Source organism: Brienomyrus brachyistius, chromosome 22, assembly GCF_023856365.1.
Source record: "Brienomyrus brachyistius isolate T26 chromosome 22, BBRACH_0.4, whole genome shotgun sequence".
In the NCBI taxonomy this organism is placed as follows: domain Eukaryota; kingdom Metazoa; phylum Chordata; class Actinopteri; order Osteoglossiformes; family Mormyridae; genus Brienomyrus; species Brienomyrus brachyistius.
Genome location: NC_064554.1, coordinates 7,724,118 through 7,744,338, shown reverse-complemented (window position 1 = coordinate 7,744,338; position 20,221 = coordinate 7,724,118). Strand labels below are relative to the sequence as shown.

The following is a 20,221-nucleotide window of genomic DNA, read 5'->3' as shown; positions in this document are numbered from 1 at the left end:
CCTAGCTGCAGGCCAGGGTGCCCATGCTAATTCCTGTCCCCCTTTGAAAGCACCTGCAATGGGCATGTGAGCATCAGCACCTGGACCTTGCTGCAGTGGCAGATGGTTTGGTGAATCGAGTCTTCTGTTGCTTCAGGTGGAAGGCCAGGTATGCATTGAGCATGTGTGGGATACGTTGGACTGACAAGTCTGGCAGCACTTAATGCTCTGCGTCTCATGACACATCACTCCCATGACCATCATTAGAATGATTTGCAATTTGTGCCGCAGCAGCACAAATCGCATATAAGGTGGGGAAGCTCTGTGGCTCTCGCATGCCGATACCTGATGGGCCCCACACTTCACTGTCACATGGTTTTCAAAGGTTGGTGCGTGGCAGCATGGAGGCGGAGTGTGTCTCGAATGCAACTCGCATGCTTCGAGTTTCTCCATCTGTTCAGCCTCTGATCTGCTCGGTATCTAAAAAAAAATAACAAAAGAGCTGCTCTGGCACTGTGTGTATTTCTGTGTGTGTGTGTGTGTGTGTGTGTGTGTGCCTGCGTGTGTGTGTTCTGTTACTGTAGGAACCAGACAAAAAGTGTCAAATGAGCCAATTGTTTTACAGAGCAATGACTTTAAAGACCATAATGCACTGAAACTGAAACCGGCGTCCATCCTTTTGCTCATTTTATCTTATCTGCTCTTCGATAAATTATAAATGGAGCGTATAGTTAACTACACAGCTATTCCAATTGTAATAATTTTTTTTATACAATGAAGTATAAAAACAGTGAGAATAGAAATAGCCCAATAAAATCGTTTATATTGAAGGCCTCTAGCATATTGATATATTATGTTGACAGTCAGATTAGGATCCGAGGGCCTGTTTTTTCTTGTCCTGTTTACGTGATGCTCCCCCCCCCCCCCCCCCAATCAGAGCAGGCTAAGTTGGTCAGAGGAGCAGGTCTGGAACATTGTAAAGCAAGGCTTATGAACAGAAAGGGTGGGGGGCTCGGGGGTGCGGGGTTCTCCGTCGCATTGCAGCCTGGCACATCCCAGCTCTCTGGTAGCCATGGCGATGCAGTGCTGCCACCTGCCTGCCAGAACGAGGCCGTCTTCGACGACTCGCCCCCCCCGCTCTCACTCACTGGGCCACCTGTATCGGCGATCCCGCTCTGCACTGGCTCGGCGGATCGCCCCCCGTGCCCCGAGGTGACCCACGGCCAAGCTCTCATTGTGAGCTGCTAAAGAAATCGGAGACTAGAAGACCAGCAGCCCGACTCTTCCTGCCATTTCGCTGTTCCAGAAACCGCAGTCGGCCAGCTCCCTGCTAGAGAGCTGACGCGGTTCACCTACTTAATCCTTAAAATTCACTTCAGCCTGAAAAGCCAAGGCTCATTTTCCTTATTTGAAAAACTACACTCTGTTAGTTTCCCCATCGTTTTATACATGGTAGTTGGAAATAGGCTTGCAGTTGAATTGTCCTGTTTCCCCGAGTTTGTTCATTAATGAATGAAACAATAGGATTATTAAAGTCAAATCTGAAGAAAATCTGAAGGATGGAAAATTCATTTAAAGGGGAAGAATTTGCCAGACCATGAACATGTGATTCTTGCGCAAACATTGTATGCTGACACCTAACTGTAAACTGTGTAGCTTCATTATTGTTTCATATTTTGTAACAGATAATGGGAAGATCATATTTATAAGCAGAATTACTGTGTCAGTGTCTTTGCAATGTATTTGTCAAACTTTAGCTCTTCGAGAATAATCGAAGCAGCACATTAAAAGAAAATAATGGTGAAATTAATCAATGCTAAACCATTCAAATATACACACAGTGCACTGTGCTGTACGCTGAGGACTGTTTATGGGCTATATAATAAAGCATGAGAGAACTGGAGCCTGATCTATGAAAGCGAATGCGGCAATCCGTCAGGCTGGGTGAGACAGAATCCCAGGGATTTGGTGGGAGTCATTCAGATCTGATGCAGTGCCAGAACAGATTCCAGCAGCATCCGGCTGTTGCACTGGCTCACATCAAGGTCTGCCTGCTTGCATTTGTGTTTACATTTAACAGTCCAACTGTTAAATCTTTCTCATTGATTGTTTAGAAAATCCAGCTTACCTAAGTCTTCCAGTGTAATTGTCTATGTTACAGTATAAGGATATAATGTGAACTGTCAATAGCTTAGTATTTGACAATGTCTCTCAGGCACTGCAAACAAGCAGCCGCTGAAAAATACAGTTTCTTCCTCTCAAACACTAAATCATGGCTTCCCGTAAGGGGGAAAACCCATCCACTAGATACTGTGGAATTTGGAAGCCCTACAGAGGTTCACCAAACCATTATTTCATAGAGCGTACAGCCAGATGAAATGACTGATAATCTCATTAAGCGATCCAAAGTAAATAATCAGACTCTTTATGGAGGAAGGGTGTATTTGTATATTGCGCTGGCTTGGAACAGTGGCATGCACTGGAGCATGAACTGATAAGAGCAGAATGCACATTCCTGAGGAGCTGGATCATAGTCTGTTTCTCAAGGAACTGATCATCTAGTGGTCAGGAAGGATCCCTCACAATGGTGCTGTGCTACAAATACATAAGATAGTACACTATAAGCATTCTGTGGTTTTAATATCTGACCATAACATTTTCTGAAGTTCTGCAAGTGTTTCTAGTGGAGATGCACCAACCCACCGCCCAGCAACCCGAATCGATTTTCAGCGTGCTTAACCCTTACTGGAGACCGGCAAGTCAGTTTCACGCATTTCCTATACCAAACCAGTCCCTTTTACGCATGCGCTACACGTCATACGCACAGAGGCGCAGGCGATAGTAGACGCGTGCTCGCTCACAAACGCATGTTGAAAGCGTGAAGTTCTTCGCAGTGAGTGAAGACGGCACAAAGATTGCAATATGTCGTATATGTAAAGCCAAAGTAAACCGTGGGGGAAACCACCACGAAAACGTTGTAAAACATCGGAGATAAACTTTAAACAGATTTTTAAACATATACTAGATAATCCTGAAAAGGAAAAATCATTACAATTGCAAATCTAGCTAAGTTTTTTTCCTATGATAGACTAAAAATTTTTTAACTTTAACCCCCTGCGCTATAATATCTGTACAGTGTGAAGGTATGAAAACACGCGATCTTAATCCAGCTTACTAGCGATGTAAGAATTGTATGTGCATAGCATGCGATGTTAGTATTAATAATATTACCCTGCAACAATTATCATTTGGAAGATTATAGTACACTTAAGTCCATTTGGAGGTTTGTGCAAAAAAAGAAAAAACACAAAAAACGAAACTGAAATCAATAAAATTGCAGTCGGTGCATCTCTAGTTTCTAAGATGATTGGTTTCAGATGCAGTTATTAAAGTGCTGTTTGGGCTGAATTCTGGCAGTCCTTTGTTCATTACCATATCATATTTACATCCTTCTGTTCCAAAAAAACCATTAGTGATACTGTTAATGGTATTTTTCAGACTATGTATCTGTGTGTCTGTGTCTGTGTGTCAAACTGAATTTTGTGTTACCCTGTACTGGATGAGTTGTCAGGAGATACATTTACATAAATTCTCAAGTTTTACTTGTTCAAACGCACATTTCTCTCCCAGGGTTACCCTGACCATTTGTAAGAAGTCACATCAAGGAATTACCCACTTTCTTTGCCTGAATGAATAACTTTCTACTGATTTGCCCACAAAATAAATGTAAAAATGTGAAGGTTTTCCTGGTTTGAAAAAAAATATTTGGAAAAATGTTTTTTTTTTCTTTGCAGGAACTAGTTGAAACAAAGGCCTGACCTCTGGCCAAATGATCAATGATTCAGTCAGCCAGCTAATCAGTAAGTCAGCCAGCTAGTCAGTCAGTAAGTCAGTCAGTCAGCCAGCCAGCCAGTAAGTCAGTCAGTAAGTCAGTCAGCCAGCCATTAAGTCAGTCAGTAAGTCAGTCAGTCAGCCAGCCAGTCAGTAAGTCAGCCAGCCAGTCAGTAAGTTAGCCAGTCAGCCAGCCAGCCAGTAAGTCAGTCAGCCAGCCAGCCAGTAAGTCTCTCAGTCAGTCAGCTAGCCAGTCAGTAAGTCAGTCAGTCAGTCAGCCAGTAAGTTGTCGACTTGGTGGAGTGGGGGCTTGGGTAAGTGGACTATCATAGCCATGTCCCTGGGAGAGACTGGGCTTATTTGTTGTAGTATGAATACTTTTATAAAAAAAATAAAACATAAGACGGTGTCGTTGGTGAGTGGCATTTTGGAGAGCACAATGTTTCATTTGGGGGGCGGGGGGCCTGTGAATGCCCCCCCCCCCCCCCCCCCCCCATGACGCAGACCCTGTTTTTGACTATGGTATTGGTGTCCACAGTTTTCCATTTCCCTTGAAAATGAAGCATTGCCATTTCACTCATCACACATTTTAACAAGCATTGTCTTCAGATTGTGTGCAGTAAATCTTCCTCCCTAGGTGGCATTAAAAGATTATGGCCTGATTTGCCCTTCAGCATGAATTTCTGCATGTGTTATTCCAAATCTCCTTTTGTTTGGTATTTAATGCTGTAGAACAAAACAAGCAGAAATCATTTCTGTTCATAAAATAAACGTTATATCATCACAGATAATCTCGTCCCTATTTCCAGATTTTCGGCATTTGGGACAGTATGTCAGCATGGAAATTAGGAGATTCTTCCCTTGCTCCTTTAACCCTTGGGAGGGTGCTAACAGTGCAGTGTGAGAAAGCCCCCTCTGTCCCACTCGGTGCCCGTCAGCAGCATCTGCTGCACACAATGGTACCCCATTATCAAGGGGGCCACGACTCTGCCCCAAAGCGTCCCCTCACTCAGTGTGAGCGGAAAGAGGGCTGATTGTGTGCTCCTCCGGAAAGGGTCCTTGATATGCCGGCCCAGAGAATAGGTATCCACAAAGAATAAGAAAATGCACCATATATCAGTCACACCTCATTTATTTATTTAAATCAACAACAAACATTAGCTGGTTAATTGTTTTTTTTTTGTATTAAGAATCACTTTGCAGGAAATCTGTAGAGGATACTGGAAACTGAATGGTACATTTGCAATACTAAATCACTGCTCCATCAGTGCATTGGCAACTCTCCTTTAAAATGGTGCCAGATAGTTCCAGATATTCTAAGACCATTTAGTCCAGGAACCCCTTTCTAAGGCTTGACAGGGCGTAAGGTGGAGAGGGCCTTACAGCAAGCAGGAGAGCATGTGGACAGCAGCGTCTTCGGTTAAATGTCTCTGTGATTATGCCCTCTCTGATTTGAATTCTATTTTTGATTAGATATAATTTTCCATGTGCACAGAGGCACCTCATCCAAAGTATCCCCTACTTTTGCCCAGTTCTTCTTGGGGTGGGCTCTAGACTCTGCATGAGCCTTTACCGAATAAGCAGTTATTGAAGATAGATAGACGAATGCATGGATCAAAGGCCTAGAGGCAATTTTGATCCATCTAACCAGAGATCACCCATAATTATAAAGAGTAGAGTGTTGTTTGCTGACTCTAACCTTACTATGAACTGCACGTAATACTTCTTATGGCCCTTGTATGAACTTTAAGAATGGTACAGAGAATTATGCTTTATCCGGCTGATAGTATTATGTAGAGAGCTGGATTTTAGAAACCCTGAAATTTTAGCTTTAATCCCAAAGTCAACAGAAAGTTCTGTGGGGGGGGGGTGTTATCTTACAATTGAGCCAAATTGAACGTTCCATGAATCGTATAGGGAGTTACTGGGATAAACCAACATTGCATGAAATTATGCTGGTAAATGGGAGCTTTTCCTAAAAGAAGTATCTTTGTTCTATCTTTCCATTTGTCAGATATTTTTGTTTCCATAATATATTTTTTGAGCCAGATTACTTAGAAATAGTGGTAATACCCCCCTCCCCCCCCCCCCCAAAAAAAAAAATGTCTTTGAATTTTGCACTGGAGTGGAGTGGCAGGAGATCACATGGTATCAAGGATCTTGCGCTTTTCAGTGGAAGTGTCTGTTATTTTTGGGACAACCCTTTTCTCATTTCATTATATATATTTTTTTTTCACGTGAAACCTGACTGAAAATTGCAGCATTGGATTTCAGTCCCCCCCCCCCCCTCCCCCAAGAGTCTTAATCGCTACTGTTCAACTCCAAAAAGTCCTGTCATCTGCAAAGGAAACATCTCTCTGGGATATATGATTTAGGGTTTGGCCGTATGTCAATACCGTCGTCACGATGTCGACAACCTTGACAAACAATATCACTTCCGCGTAAAAACGATGACCGTCAAACACGGAGGACTGTAGAAATGGTGGTCTGGATATGTTTGCCTAAGTCACAAATGTTTCTTATTAGATGAAACTACTGCCTTACCCTACTTACCCTTCTTAAATTTATTTATTTCATATGTTTACCTCTTATTTTTGATAATCTTGGAAATGTTCTGTATTGTGTTTTAAAAATGCTAAAATTGAACATTTCTGGTTATGGTGTTTAAATGTGATTACAGTTTTATCCAATCATTTTCACACTTGTCCACTTTTGCAAAACATATCACACTGTGAAACATGCACCTGGGCATGTCAGTTAACTTTGGTGCAAAATGCGCTAAAACCACCAAAACACTTCGCACTTCACCCAAAAGTGACTCATGCCGCCAAAACTATAGCACATGCTCTCTGTCACAAGACGACTTTGTCATACAAAGTACAATGCATGGAAAAACACAAAGAACTTGAAGCAAAATTCATATATATATATATATATATATATATATATATATATATATATATATATATATATATATATATATATATATATATATATATATATATATATATATATATATATATATATATATATATATATATATATATATATATATATATATATATATATATACACACATATATATATACACTAGGGGCGGCATGGTGGTGCAGTGGTTAGCACTGTTGCCTCACACCTCTGGGACCCGGGTTCGAGTCTCCGCCTGGGTCACATGTGTGTGGAGTTTGCATGTTCTCCCCATGTCGTCGTGGGGTTTCCTCCGGGTACTCCGGTTTCCCCCCACAGTCCAAAAACATGCTGAGGCTAATTGGAGTCGCTAAATTGCCCATAGGTGTGCATGTGTGAGTGACTGGTGTGTGAGTGTGCCCTGTGATGGGCTGGCCCCCCATCCTGGGTTGTTCCCTGCCTCGTGCCCATTGCTTCCGGGATAGGCTCCGGACCCCCCGCGACCCAATAGGATAAGCGGTTTGGATAATGGATGGATGGATGGATATATATACACTGAACAAAAATATAAACGCAACACTTTTGTTTTTGCTCCCATTTTTCATGAGATGGACTTAAAGATCTACAATTCATTCCAGATACACAATATTACCATTTCTCTCAAACATTTCTCACAAATCAGTCTAAATGTGTGATAGTGAGCACTTCTGCTTTGCTGAGATAATCCATCCCACCTCACAGGTGTGCCACATCAAGATGCTGATCTGACATCATGGGTAGTGCACAGGTGTACCTTATACTGCCCACAATAAAAGGCCACCCTGGAATGTGCAGTTTTGTCTCACAGCAAAATGCCACAGATGCCACAAGCATTGAGGGAGCGTGCAATTGGCATGCGGACAGCAGGAATGTCAATCAGATCTGTTGCTCGTGCATTGAATGTTCATTTCTCAACCATAAGCCGTCTCCAAAGGCGTTTCAGAGAATATGGCAGTACATCCAACCGGCCTCACAACCGCAGACCACGTGTAACCACACCAGCCCAGGACCTCCACATCCAGCAGGTTCACCTCCAAGATCGTCTGAGACCAGCCACTCAGACAGATAATGCACGGCCCCATGTTGCAAGGATCTGTACACAGTTCTTGGAAGCTGAAAATGTCCCAGTTCTTGCATGGCCAGCATACTCACCGGACATGTCACCCGTTGAGCATGTTTGGGATGTGCTTGACCGGCGTATACGACAGCGTGTACCAGTTCCCACTAATATCCAACAACTTCACACAGCCATTGAAGAGGAGTGGACCAACATTCCACAGGCCACAATTGACAATCTGATAAACTCTAAAGAAGATGTGTTGCATTGCATGAGGCAAATGGTGGTCACACCAGATACTGACCGGTTCTGAGTCCCCAGACCCCCAATAAAGCAAAAAACTGCACATTCCAGGGTGGCCTTTTATTGTGGGCAGTATAAGGTACACCTGTGCACTACCCATGATGTCAGATCAGCATCTTGATGTGGCACACCTGTGAGGTGGGATGGATTATCTCAGCAAAGCAGAAGTGCTCACTATCACACATTTAGACTGATTTGTGAGAAATGTTTGAGAGAAATGGTAATATTGTGTATCTGGAATGAATTGTAGGTCTTTAAGTCCATCTCATGAAAAATGGGAGCAGAAACAAGAGTGTTGCGTTTATATTTTTGTTCAGTATATATATAATGTGTTGTATCCTATATTTTCACACAATGTTTATTGCAAAATAAAATAAACATGTATTACATTTCTTACAGTAAGCAATGTAATACAAACAAATAATACGGTCAATAAATTCAGCTGCGCAAAAAACATCAAAAATTCAACCACCTACTGAAAGTACGTTACATTCAATACCAAAAAAAGCAATCCTTTGCATTTGGCCATAAATCGACATTACACCGAATATTTTCTCTAGCAATACACCAAGGAAAAAATCACTTTGAGTGCCTTATCCAGCTCTGGATGTCCTTCACATGGATGTCCATACACCCAGCAGCCACTGCATCTAAAAGCGACATCTGATCATGTGACCAATGGTCATATACAGTACCTTCCATCTCCATGCAGAAAAAAAGTTCTTCAATGGGGTTGAGGAATGGAGAGTATGGTGGCAAGAATAAATTACATCATCCTGGGATGGGCAGTAAACCATTCTGTTACTTGGCAGGAATGATGAGAGGCCACATTGTCCCACACAATCACCAATACTGGTCAATTCTTCCTCTCCCTCCTGTGGGAGGTAAATGTTGGATCCTACAGTAGTGGGTTACAGTAAAGACAAACGTCCACCGATGCATCAGTTTTTTTCCCAGAGACTTTCCTCAAATCACACCAGTACAGTAATATACACATCAATCAAATGCCTTCAGTCAGAATGCTCTAAATAGTGTATAGTACCTGTTGCTTTGCCTGAATATCCTGACAATTGATGCCACTGTGGATCTAGACAGGTGGGGTTGAACTCTTAGCCCTGCTTCCCTAAGGGACAGACCATAATTTACAACATGGTCAATTACTGTGGCTCTGATTTCATCAGTAACCGTGGTACTTCCTCTCCGTTGATGTCTTCTTGCTCTTCCTCTGCCTTTTGCATCCATTTTCACTAGCTAAAGAAGAACGGCAATGGAAAATGCCAATCCAAAGATGGCCCCTTTTGTACATATGGCAAATTGGCACTAACTACACAAATTCCTAGATAGGTGCTTAGCTGAAATTACAGGCAGGTGTGTGTTTTCATTCAGCTTTCCAGCTTCAGGGATTGTAAAATGCTTGGTGGCGATCTAGGAGGATGGTGGTGGTCTAGTGGTTAGAGATCTCCCAGCTCCCATTAGGAACACCGGAAGATTGTGAGTTCACGCCCAGGGGGTGTAACCATTGTGCCACTGAGCAAGGCACTTGACCCCAACTTGCTCCAGAAGGACTGTCCCTGTAGTTACAGTACTTCACTGTAAATCGCTTTGGATAAAAGTATCTGCTAAATGAATAAATGTAAATGTTTTATTGTGATATATGTGTCGCCATACCCACTGTTTTTGCACAGGATACATTGTGTTGCATTGCAAAAAGGAAAAGGGAGACTTCATGGCCTCGTTTGTATAGATGGTAACAAAGCAGCAACAAAAACAAGATTATGAAATTTCTGCTAAAAAAATAATCATTTGTGTTAGTGCAAGTGCACAGTGTCCAGTGTCTGTCAAAATGCAACATATTTCAATTTACAGTGCCCTAAATTTCATTAGGGTTAGGGACCTGAAAGTTAACTGTTTTGAACAGATTATATAAACGTCTGACAAATCTGCTGTAGTTGTAGTTTTGCTGGTGGCGGACACTGACTGAAAGAAGGATTCATGAAATGTTGGGGGAGTGGTGATTGAATGCGCATTGTGTCAAAGCAATGTAAACATATACATAGTTTAGCTCTCATAGTCCAATGGTATGGTGCATGTGTTGAGTGTTTTGACAAAGTGGACATGGTATTGAGACACGCGTTAAGATGATTGGAAAAAACTGTAAAACCCTTGTTTTTTTCACAAGTTTATAAACAAATTACTATACTGAGGTACAAATTGATTTGTGATAATTATTATTATTATCGTATAATCACACAATAGTTAATTGATGGTTCTTGCTTGTTCTCTTCTCAACTCTTGCTTGTAGTTTGGTTTGTAGTTAGGAGGGACAGCAGCTAAATGCCACCTTGTGGCCAAATTTTGGAATTTCTTTAATGAGTGACCTTTTTTCAGTAACCTAAACCATGCTATCATCTATCATGAGATTACAGAGACACTTTATTTGCGCAGTACTGACTTACTACTAATACTGACTCATCGCCAGTTCCGTGAGGATGGGCTGAGGTAGAAGGGAGGGCATTCGAGCTGGAAACTCACATGTGGAGGGACATGAATGGAACTTGTGATTGCAGTGAACGTCAGACCTGCAGGATGGTTTGGTTACAGATGTAGACCTTTGGGCATATATTAATCCTGCAGAGCAACTTTACACCAATTAATGGAATAATTCCTCCTTTGTGCCAGTTTCTTGGAAGCTTTTCATAGAGGTACACCACTAGCCCAAAAGGTCACAGCTCACAGATTTTCTTCTCGTTTTCCTCTGACTAACTAGTGTACTCATGACAAGCACCAACACGTTTACGCTGCCAGGTTCTGAAATGTTTGTTGTGCTGTAACTCCCCCGACTCCCACAACCCTCGAGGGCTTCTGTCTTCTGGGATTCAGTCCCAGACCTCATTATCTCTTTGGAAATCACCACAGACACCATTGCTGCCAGTAAATGTGAGGAACCCTTGCTAACTCTTCCTGGAACCACACTTTCCTGTTACCCCTATTAATTCTTTGCTAAATCCATTCATTGCTCAACTCCTGATAGTCTAATTGCTGCTTGGGTCGAGCTCCTATGTTGCCGTTTCACAGTGACAGCAGTGTCTGAGCTCCTCTTATGCAGCCTCTTTTCTCCTTATGGCTCTCCCATGTATACTAGAGTTTGACCTCTATTCACCAGTACCTAATAGAGACATTTTTTTCGAACCCATGTCAGCCCAAATGAAATGCCTGAGGAATTCCTTGGGTCTCTAGTTATATCCTGTGAAACTCCGGAAAGGTGCAGATGTGCTGGTAAAGTGGTGTGATCAAGGCACAAATTCCTCTATATGTATATTTTGCTCAAAAATGTATGTATGCATACCTATAGCTAACTGTAGTTAATATGAAGTAAGTTTGTTGACTGGTAGAGAGGTGGGCAGGTTGGGAGTAATGGCCCATCCCATGTGACTTTACAGGCTTGGCCCGTTAAAGTTACAGAGCAAAACCATTCCTTTGCACGCAGTCTGAATCGCCTGATCCCAGTCACCCCATTCCACCATCCAATCACGCTGTTTTCCATCTGGAGTATTTTACAGCTGGTGCCAGAACCTGAGAATACATTCACTGTTGGAGAAGCCAGGCGGGTGTCATTTTTATTTTGGGAGGGTGGGTTTATTCACATGTTTCTGCACTTTTACGGTTCTTTTACGGTTGTTGCTCAGTTTATCTTCCATTAAGGGACGATCATTTCCTTGCAAGATTGCACATAAAGTGAGATACCTGTATCTTCGGTTTAAAAAAGTAATAAAAAATAGGAAAAGTCCAGAAATAAACAGTTCGTAAGTTTCAGATACAGGCTGTAACACAGTGAAATAAGAAAATAAGAACATAAGCGTTAGGGTTATCTTCTTCTAAAGATACGCTGGAAACCAACCAGTCTCTGAACACAGAACAACATGGACAGCTGTGATAGACTTCATTCTAAGAAATGGCATCTAGCAAAATGACAATAAAAAAAGTACATATTTCTCTAACAATAAGAAATTTACAAACGAGAGGAGGCCATTCGGCCCATCAAGCTCGTTTGGGGAGAACTTGACTAATAGCTCAGAGTTGTTAGAATCTTATCTATGTCTGAATTACAGGAACCCAGGGTTTTAGCTTGTGCTACACTAAGAGGAAGACTATTCCATACTCTAACTACACGCTGTGTAAAGAAGTGTTTTCTCAAATTCATTTTAAAATGTTCTCCCGCTAATTTCCGAGAGTGGGACATGGAAGCATCAACATACACACCAAGGTCTTTCTTATAACCAACTACCTTTATTTCAGTGGAACCCATAAAATATCTGTACTTTATATTTCTGCTCCCTACATGTTTTACCTTACATTTATCTATGTTAAATTTCATATGCCAGGTATCAGCCTAGTCGCTAATTAAATCAAGAGCCCGTTGTAGCCTCTCTGCTGCTAAATCAGTATCTGCTACACCACCCACCTTGGTGTCGTCTGCAAATGTAACCAGTTCACTGTATGTATTGGTGTCAAAATCATTAACGTAAATTATGAACAATAGTGGTCCTAAAATTGAACCCTGTGGTACCCCACTATGAACGCAGGCCCACTGTGACATTGTGCCTCTAATAACTACCCGCTGCTTCCTGTCTGTTAACCAGTTTTCGATCCAAGCTGCTACAGTTCCTAAAATCCCTGCATCTTTGAGCTTAAGCAAGAGCCATTTGTGGGGGACAACATCAAAGGCCTTCAGGAAATCTAAGTAGATCACATTGTTGGCCTTTTTGTGATCAATTTCTCTTGTAGTTTCCTCAATGAACTCAAGTAGATTAGTCAAACAGGATCTACCTCTCCTAAATCCATGTTGGCTATCCCACAGAATGTTATTATCCAGATAATCTACCATTTTCACTTGGATTATAGCTTCCATTACTTTTACAGTTATGCAAGTTAAACTGATTGGCCTGTAGTTTGCTGGATTACTTCTATCCTCTTTTTTGAATCTGGGTATTATATCACTGTCGCATGCTTCCAACCACACCAGTAGATAAGGATTTCTGGAATATTAAAGTTAAAGGTTCGCTAATAATATCTCTCATCTCTTTTAAAACTATAGGTAAGATGCCATCAGGGCCCTGTGATTTATTTATTTTGAGCTTAGCAAGGCTTTGTACCACATCAGCCTCAGTTATACATATATTGGTCATAGACAACACTGTATTTGTACCTAATGGTGGCAAGTTATTTGTGTTCTCTATAGTGAACACCCGAGTAAAATAATCATTAAACTAATTTACTAAATCCGCCAGCCTAGTCACGCCCAGTACATAACTCATCTCCCTTTGTCCCTCTACCCACGCTTCCCAGCAGAACTCTCATCCAGTCTAGCATTCTCGTTGATCGCAATCATTGCCGCACTCAGTGACTGTATTATAAAAATTTATAAAAAGCATGATTTTTATTGCTTTGTCATCATTCAATATATATCATTTCATTGCATTGTTGTATCTTGAGAATTAGAATAAAACATCAGCATTTCTTTCATTTGAGAGAGTATAGTACTGCTCAGCACTGTATAATAATGTACAATGTACTTTATTATTACTGTACTTAATGTTTGTAATGCCTTACTATGCATAATTTATCAAATTTTACCGTATGTATGTACATGAAAACCATGTTTTATATGGGGTCCGTGGATTGATCACCATTATCTGTGGTCCTGGAACATATCTCCCACGTAAATGGTGGGACTACTGTAGTGTGAAATGAGATTAATCGACAGCACAGAGACAGTCCATTCAGAATAAAGGCTGAAAATGTGTCCACACTTATGGTGTGATAACACTTCTCTTCGTGGCAATTTATGTGAGGATCCAATGAGTGTAACAAGCCTGCATGTAGCAACTAGAGTTATAACTATCAGGTACCGAGTCATATAAAAGTGCCACACACTCCATGGCCAAGCATCTGGTCATGGAGTGGATGCCTCAGAGTTGAATCATGGGTATGTGGACTGTAGTGGTGGTCAGACCAGGAGAAACATCAGCCACCATTCATCCAGCTGTCAGCTAAGATGGCTGCCTGCCGGATCACCACCTGACCACAAGCCATACACGTTTCTTTAGCTAATAACTTTCTTGGGCTAAAACATCAAGGACAGGAAACCATATCGGCTTAGTTCTTATGAAATATCCTGTTATTATTCTGCTGCGTTTCAATATATAGGAAATATCCATCAATGCTGTTGAAAGCTGAAACAAAGCTGATGTGGAATTAGTGGCCAGTAGCAAATGCACTTAAAACTCCTGTTTATATTTGGAGGGGAAAATCCAGCATTCTTGTTGGTTTCCGGCAGCCTGATAGCTGGTGTCTCCCTGTTTAGCATCATTTATTTGGCCTACAGCTTGTGATAATGGTTGTTGTAGTGTGTGTGTGTGTGTGTATGTGTGTGTGGGCGGGGCGGGGCCGTGGGGGGGTGTGCTTGTAAACCGGGCTCAGCGCCGCCTGGCTGACCCGCAGCTGTTTCCTGCCCGGGGGCTTTTCCAGACACACGCGGATGCAGTCATGGCCACTGTTTGCCCCGCTTCTCCCAGAACTGCACTTTCAGTCAGCATAACAAGGCCAGTCGAATAGCAGTGAAATGACCAATTCTCATAACTTGTCTCTGCGGTTCACTAATAAAGGGGCCACAGCAACCCTGTTTTAGGTGAGTGGTGTGGATATGGAGATATATATATATATATATATACATATCTGCAAGAAAGTCTGAAAAACAGATTTCTGTTGTACCTTACTGGAATATATTTTATCTGCCGATGTTTATCACAGTTTAAAGTGTTCTGTAATGTGCTCTCATGGAGCATCAGGGTCATGCTTAGTGTTGATGTTTACATGAAGACCCCCCCTCCCACACACACCTTTTTTTCTTGCTTGATGGCTAGACTTTCCCACAGGCAGGATGCGGTGCTTCTTTAAGGCCATATTCTGCTTTATCACCAGATGTGACGATTGGGTTCTTTTGGTGGCATCTTGCTAGTGTGCACAGTGTCGGCCAAATGACCGCCCCCTACCCCCCACCCCACCCTCCATGGTCAACTGCTGCTCAAGACCTCTGATACAATGACATGCTGGATGGCATCCTGGTTGGTTACATACCCCCTTAAAGGTCTTGGGTTAGTGATGAAACACTCAGTTTTGAACCCTCAAAAACAGAAAGGTGCTGAAAGGGTTCGGTATTATAGTAAACAACCCTGACACAGTTGCTGTTAGGTATATCATTAATTGTAGTCTGGATATTGGACATTTCGCAGATGGCTTCTCAAAGTCTTAAGCCCCATCCTTCAGCACAGCCAAACTGAGCAATCTTATATCCTGTTTAACCAGAAAACCACAAATCATGCAGCAGTAATAGCTAGCTGTTTGAGAAAGCATTTCCTAATGCCTTTTGTTTTTATCTCCAAGGGGGAAGCAGTTAAATATTTCTTGGACAACTTGGATCGCATTGGGCAACTGGTGAGTCATTGTAACTTTTCCAAAATTTCTTTCTTTTCTGAATTCGGTGTACATTGTTTATCCTGTACATCTGTCCTTACTCATAATGCTAGTCACACCGGAGCCATGAAGCAGAAAGAAAAAAGCAAGTAACGCTATTCAGTTAGCATTTCCCTTTTGGAGAAACATATCCATAAACTGTGTTGATCTAAAAAGTATTGTGTGAAGCCAGAGTACCCAAATACAACATCATGTGATTCAGATATTCAGCAGGGAGAATAAAGACTCAACATCTAGGCTAAGAAAGTTCAAGGGGATGTTCACTCTGTGAAATGATTAACTATACAGATGGGTAATGTAAAACTGTCATTTAAGCAATTCTAGGTCTCTAAACATTTTAACAGTTGTTCTCATCACATGCACCTATCATTGCATACATGTGTTCAAAGTTGCTGTGTTCCCATATAAAAGAGAGACATCGTGTTCCCGGATCAGAGCCAGCCTGTATTCTTCTAATATGCTGATTCTGTGGTCATCAGCAATCAGGCCCGGGCAACCCAAATCCTCCTTGTCTGAACTTGTGTTGTCCCTGGCCCAGTGGGGGAGCTCTCTGCCCTTCTTTCTCCGGAGCCTGGACAGAGAGTACAGAAACTATTGGAAATATGAAGACCTGGCCTTTAAAGTTGGTTGACTCTGTCTTACTCACAGCAACACTGGGTTTCTCAAACTGTCACCAGCTGTTCGGGGCTTTCTTAGCCTGTATTTCAAAATATACTTTAGTCTTTATTCTTTGTTTTGTGCATAATGATGGTTTGTCTTCGTGATAGCAGAAGATCGCTTCAGAGGGAAAGTTCTTTACTGTGTGACATGTTAGTTTAGTTTCTAGTTTGGTTAATGTGACTGAAAGCAGAGTGTGTCAGTAACATTGGCAATATCCCAAGTGGCAGGAAGAAATTTCAGCAATGGGATCCGTTCCATGGAAGCCTTGTAAAAACCTATAAGTCAACAAGTTCTGGTGAAGAATTTGGACCCAGTCTGCGCTGTGTTGGAAACTGTTTGGAGAAGCAGTGTATCTCCTTTCTGCCAGCTTCACTGTATATATTTTGATCATTTTAGGTATATTTAAAGCAGAAACTCCTGCTGTGTCAGTTTGATCATTCTGATTGCTTGCATGATACCTATTCTTGCATGACTACAAAAACTTTCAAAAATTTTTTGAAGAATTTGCTAAAAGGAAATTCCTTTTGTCTTTGCCTTGCAGAGCTATCTCCCAAGCAGACAGGACATCCTTCTTGCACGGAAAGCCACCAAGGGGATCGTACAGCATGACTTTGTCATCAAGAATATCCCCTTCATGATGGTGGATGTGGGGGGACAGCGCTCCCAGCGCCAAAAGTGGTTCGAGTGTTTCGATGGAATCACCTCCATTCTCTTCATGGTGTCCTCCAGCGAGTACGATCAGGTCCTGATGGAGGACCGCCATACCAACCGGCTAGTGGAATCCATGAATATCTTTGAGACTATTGTCAACAACAAGCTCTTCTTCAATGTCTCTATCATCCTTTTCCTGAACAAGATGGACCTTCTGGTGGAGAAGGTGCAGAAGGTGAACATCAGCAAGTACTTCCCCGATTTTAGGGGTGACCCACGGTGCCTGAAGCATGTTCAGGACTATCTAGTACAGAGCTTCACCCGACGGAGGCGGAACCGCAGCCGGCCTCTCTTCCATCACTTCACCACTGCCATTGACACGGAGAACGTCAGATTTGTGTTCCGTGCGGTCAAGGACACCATCCTGCAGCAGAACATTAATATAATCATGCTACAGTAAAAGACTGCTGGGACAGGAATCTGAGACCAACACCTGGTAATAGAACCAAGGATACCATGGGATCAGAGACAGTGGACTTTCTGCTTTGAAATCTGTACTTCCGTGACTTTTCAAGCTTACAGAACCTTTCATGGAGTTTGCCCTAATTTTATAGTGGGAATTAAGATAATAGAGAAAGTTACAAAATAATTTACGGTGGTGAAATAGTCTGAAGTGGGCCAACATGGTAATATTCTTTCAGATGCACCTCCCACTGACGATCCATCTCCTCTGCATGGTCCTAGCTGGCTGCAAGCTTGGAACACACTTTGATTTTGACTTTATTTCAGCTGCATCCCTTGCAAAAAAATAAAAGAAATATCAATGGTACATTTTAAAAACACTGTAAATGAGGGGCAGTTTTGTCTTTTGGTATACACCCTCTGAAATTAGCTAGACACTTTGTAAGGTATTTACTCAGAAAGTATCTCAGTGGGTTGAATGACCACGTGCACTTATTAGTTACGGGCTGGAACTTAGATAAACTATATAAATATAGTCAAGGGCCCTGTTGATTGTTTAAAGAAAATCACACCACCCTTGGTCCTAGTGTGTGTGTGTGTGTGTGTGTGTGTGTGTGAAGTAGGATTATATTGCATTGTGGGGACCAAACATCCCCCACAATGTGATAAAACCTGTTACTTTGACGTTGAGGGGACCATTCTTCAGGTCCACAAAGATCTGTGAATGCAATCAAAGGCTCGTAATTAGTTTGGTTACTTATGGTTAAGGTTAAGGCTGGTTAGGGGTTAAGGTCGTCATATTGGGATTAGAGATTTCCTAATAAAAATTAATGGAGAGTCCCCACAAAGATGTAGTTACAATCCTGTGTGTGTGTGTGTGTTGTGCTGTGTATTAATTAAACAAGTCATTATGTGCTTAATGTGTTAAGAAGTAAGAAGACGGCAGTGGACTTAGTCATAACACTGATACCGAGTTCACTGCAGTCCATTGTTACCTAAATCTCATATTAATGGAAAGACCAGTGAGTCTCATATAGGTTTTAAGCACTTGATTTTCTTTTAGAGACAATTAAATTGGGGGTTGCAGATTTTATTGACAATTTACAGCCAGGACATAAGAGACTTTGCTGTTTCCTGATTTGTTACCTTAGTAGGAATCATTTAATAGCAGGAATCATTTAATAGCAGTAAGCTATTTCATCTTTCCTCTGAAATACAGCATGAGTTTATTACATTTATCAAATTTCTGGGAGGTACGCTCAATAGCATATGGCTACGAGGCTATTATACATGCAGTAAGAACGCTGGGGTGGATAACATTACTATTCCCATGACTCAGCCGACTCCCATTGAGTTAATAGGCAGCCGCACATTTCTCTTGGACTAGATGTGGAATTACACATTCCTTGAGGAAAACATAGATCGTTTTTGTTTCTTAGTTTATCTTGGTTCTTGGTTTATATGCAGTTAGAATATATTTTACCCTGCAGCAGTACAAGCACTGTTTTGCCATTGCATTCTGTCTGCTTGATCTCAGGAAGTCCAGTTCAGGTTCTTGTGTTATCCTGGTAGTTTGGTGAATTGTAAATCTATTAAAAGCCTGCCGTGAAAAGCTGACTCCCATCCATTTAACAGCTCATTTTACAGTTTGTCTACCAGTGGTATTTTCACTGTCTGGTAGCAGCCTATACCATTGACTGTGGAAATTAGCTTATTAAGATTCACTGGAGATTTCAGCCATGTAGTAGATTGCATCTGAACTTCTGCTAAATGCTGTCAAATACATTGGGCCATGTTTACTTGCTTGAGGTTACCTGAGGGGTTGAAGTGTCTGCACAAGCATATTGCTTGTTGATTGAGCTCCGCCCCCCTCCCAGAATCCCACGGCCTTTCACCCAATCAGCCTTCAACTAGCCTGCTTCAGTGTAGTGCTTTGCAGGGCCACCTCTGTGACTCCCTGTGCAAGAAGAATGTATGTGATCACTCAGCGGGTGATACATGGCCTGTAGGGTGAACTGTCAGGTCAGGGTGGATCTTTTAAACAGTTTTAAACAGTTTTTAAGCATCACCTGGGTTCATTGGTTCACTGGAAAACTCTGTGTATAGGAAGGGAGAAGCAATTTTCTTTTCCCTCAGTCTGAACAATTCATAAAAGCAGACTATCACAGAACTCACATCAGGACCAGGGTGAAGAAATTATTTTTTCCCATAAACTGGGGCCACTACTTTTGCGAGCACTCTATGCCAGTAATTCTGAAGGGTCATTCATGCCTTTGTACCCCTCCCCACCTTCCTGAGACATGTGCACATTGTAATGAATCCATCTGACCATTAGGGGGTGCTCTTCAATCTCCCTTCCCCATCCTATTCGGTATTCACCAGCCACTCTCCTGAGGATCCTCATTCAGATCATAAGTTTGAAACTGTGTGGCCTTTTAAATGCAGTGAAAATAAAATCTAATTACCTATTGAATTATTTATTCTGAGCATGAAATATAAAGAGACTAAACACAATTTCCAGACGAATCATGGCCCTGTTAATAATTTTCTGAAATGGCATCGCTCTGAATTTAATGGAGTTTCTAATCTCTTGTTTCCACCTTGAAATAATGAAGTGTTTGTCTTTGAAGAACATTAACGTAGCATGTCTATGCACTAGTGCAGAATTCCTAATTATCATCTACAGCAGCAATAGTGTATTTTAATGAGAGAACATTAGCATTCTTACAAGCAGCTACTACCCACCAGAGTTGAAATACAGACCCAAGACATCGTAGTGATTATTATACCATTGAAGGG

At 41.8% G+C, this 20,221-nt stretch overlaps 1 protein-coding gene across 1 annotated transcript in view; it reads left to right on the top strand.

Moving 5' to 3' along the window:
* The window catches only part of gna12a (guanine nucleotide binding protein (G protein) alpha 12a), a 36,115-nt gene extending 16,220 nt beyond the window's left edge, over positions 1-19,895 (top strand). Inside the window, exons 3-4 of the mRNA XM_048990288.1 lie at positions 15,560-15,610; positions 16,851-19,895. Of these exons, the coding sequence (XP_048846245.1) occupies positions 15,560-15,610; positions 16,851-17,420 (621 nt within the window). The 3' untranslated portion in view covers positions 17,421-19,895. The remainder of the gene's footprint in view (positions 1-15,559; positions 15,611-16,850) is intronic.
* Positions 19,896-20,221: the final 326 nt, after the last annotated feature.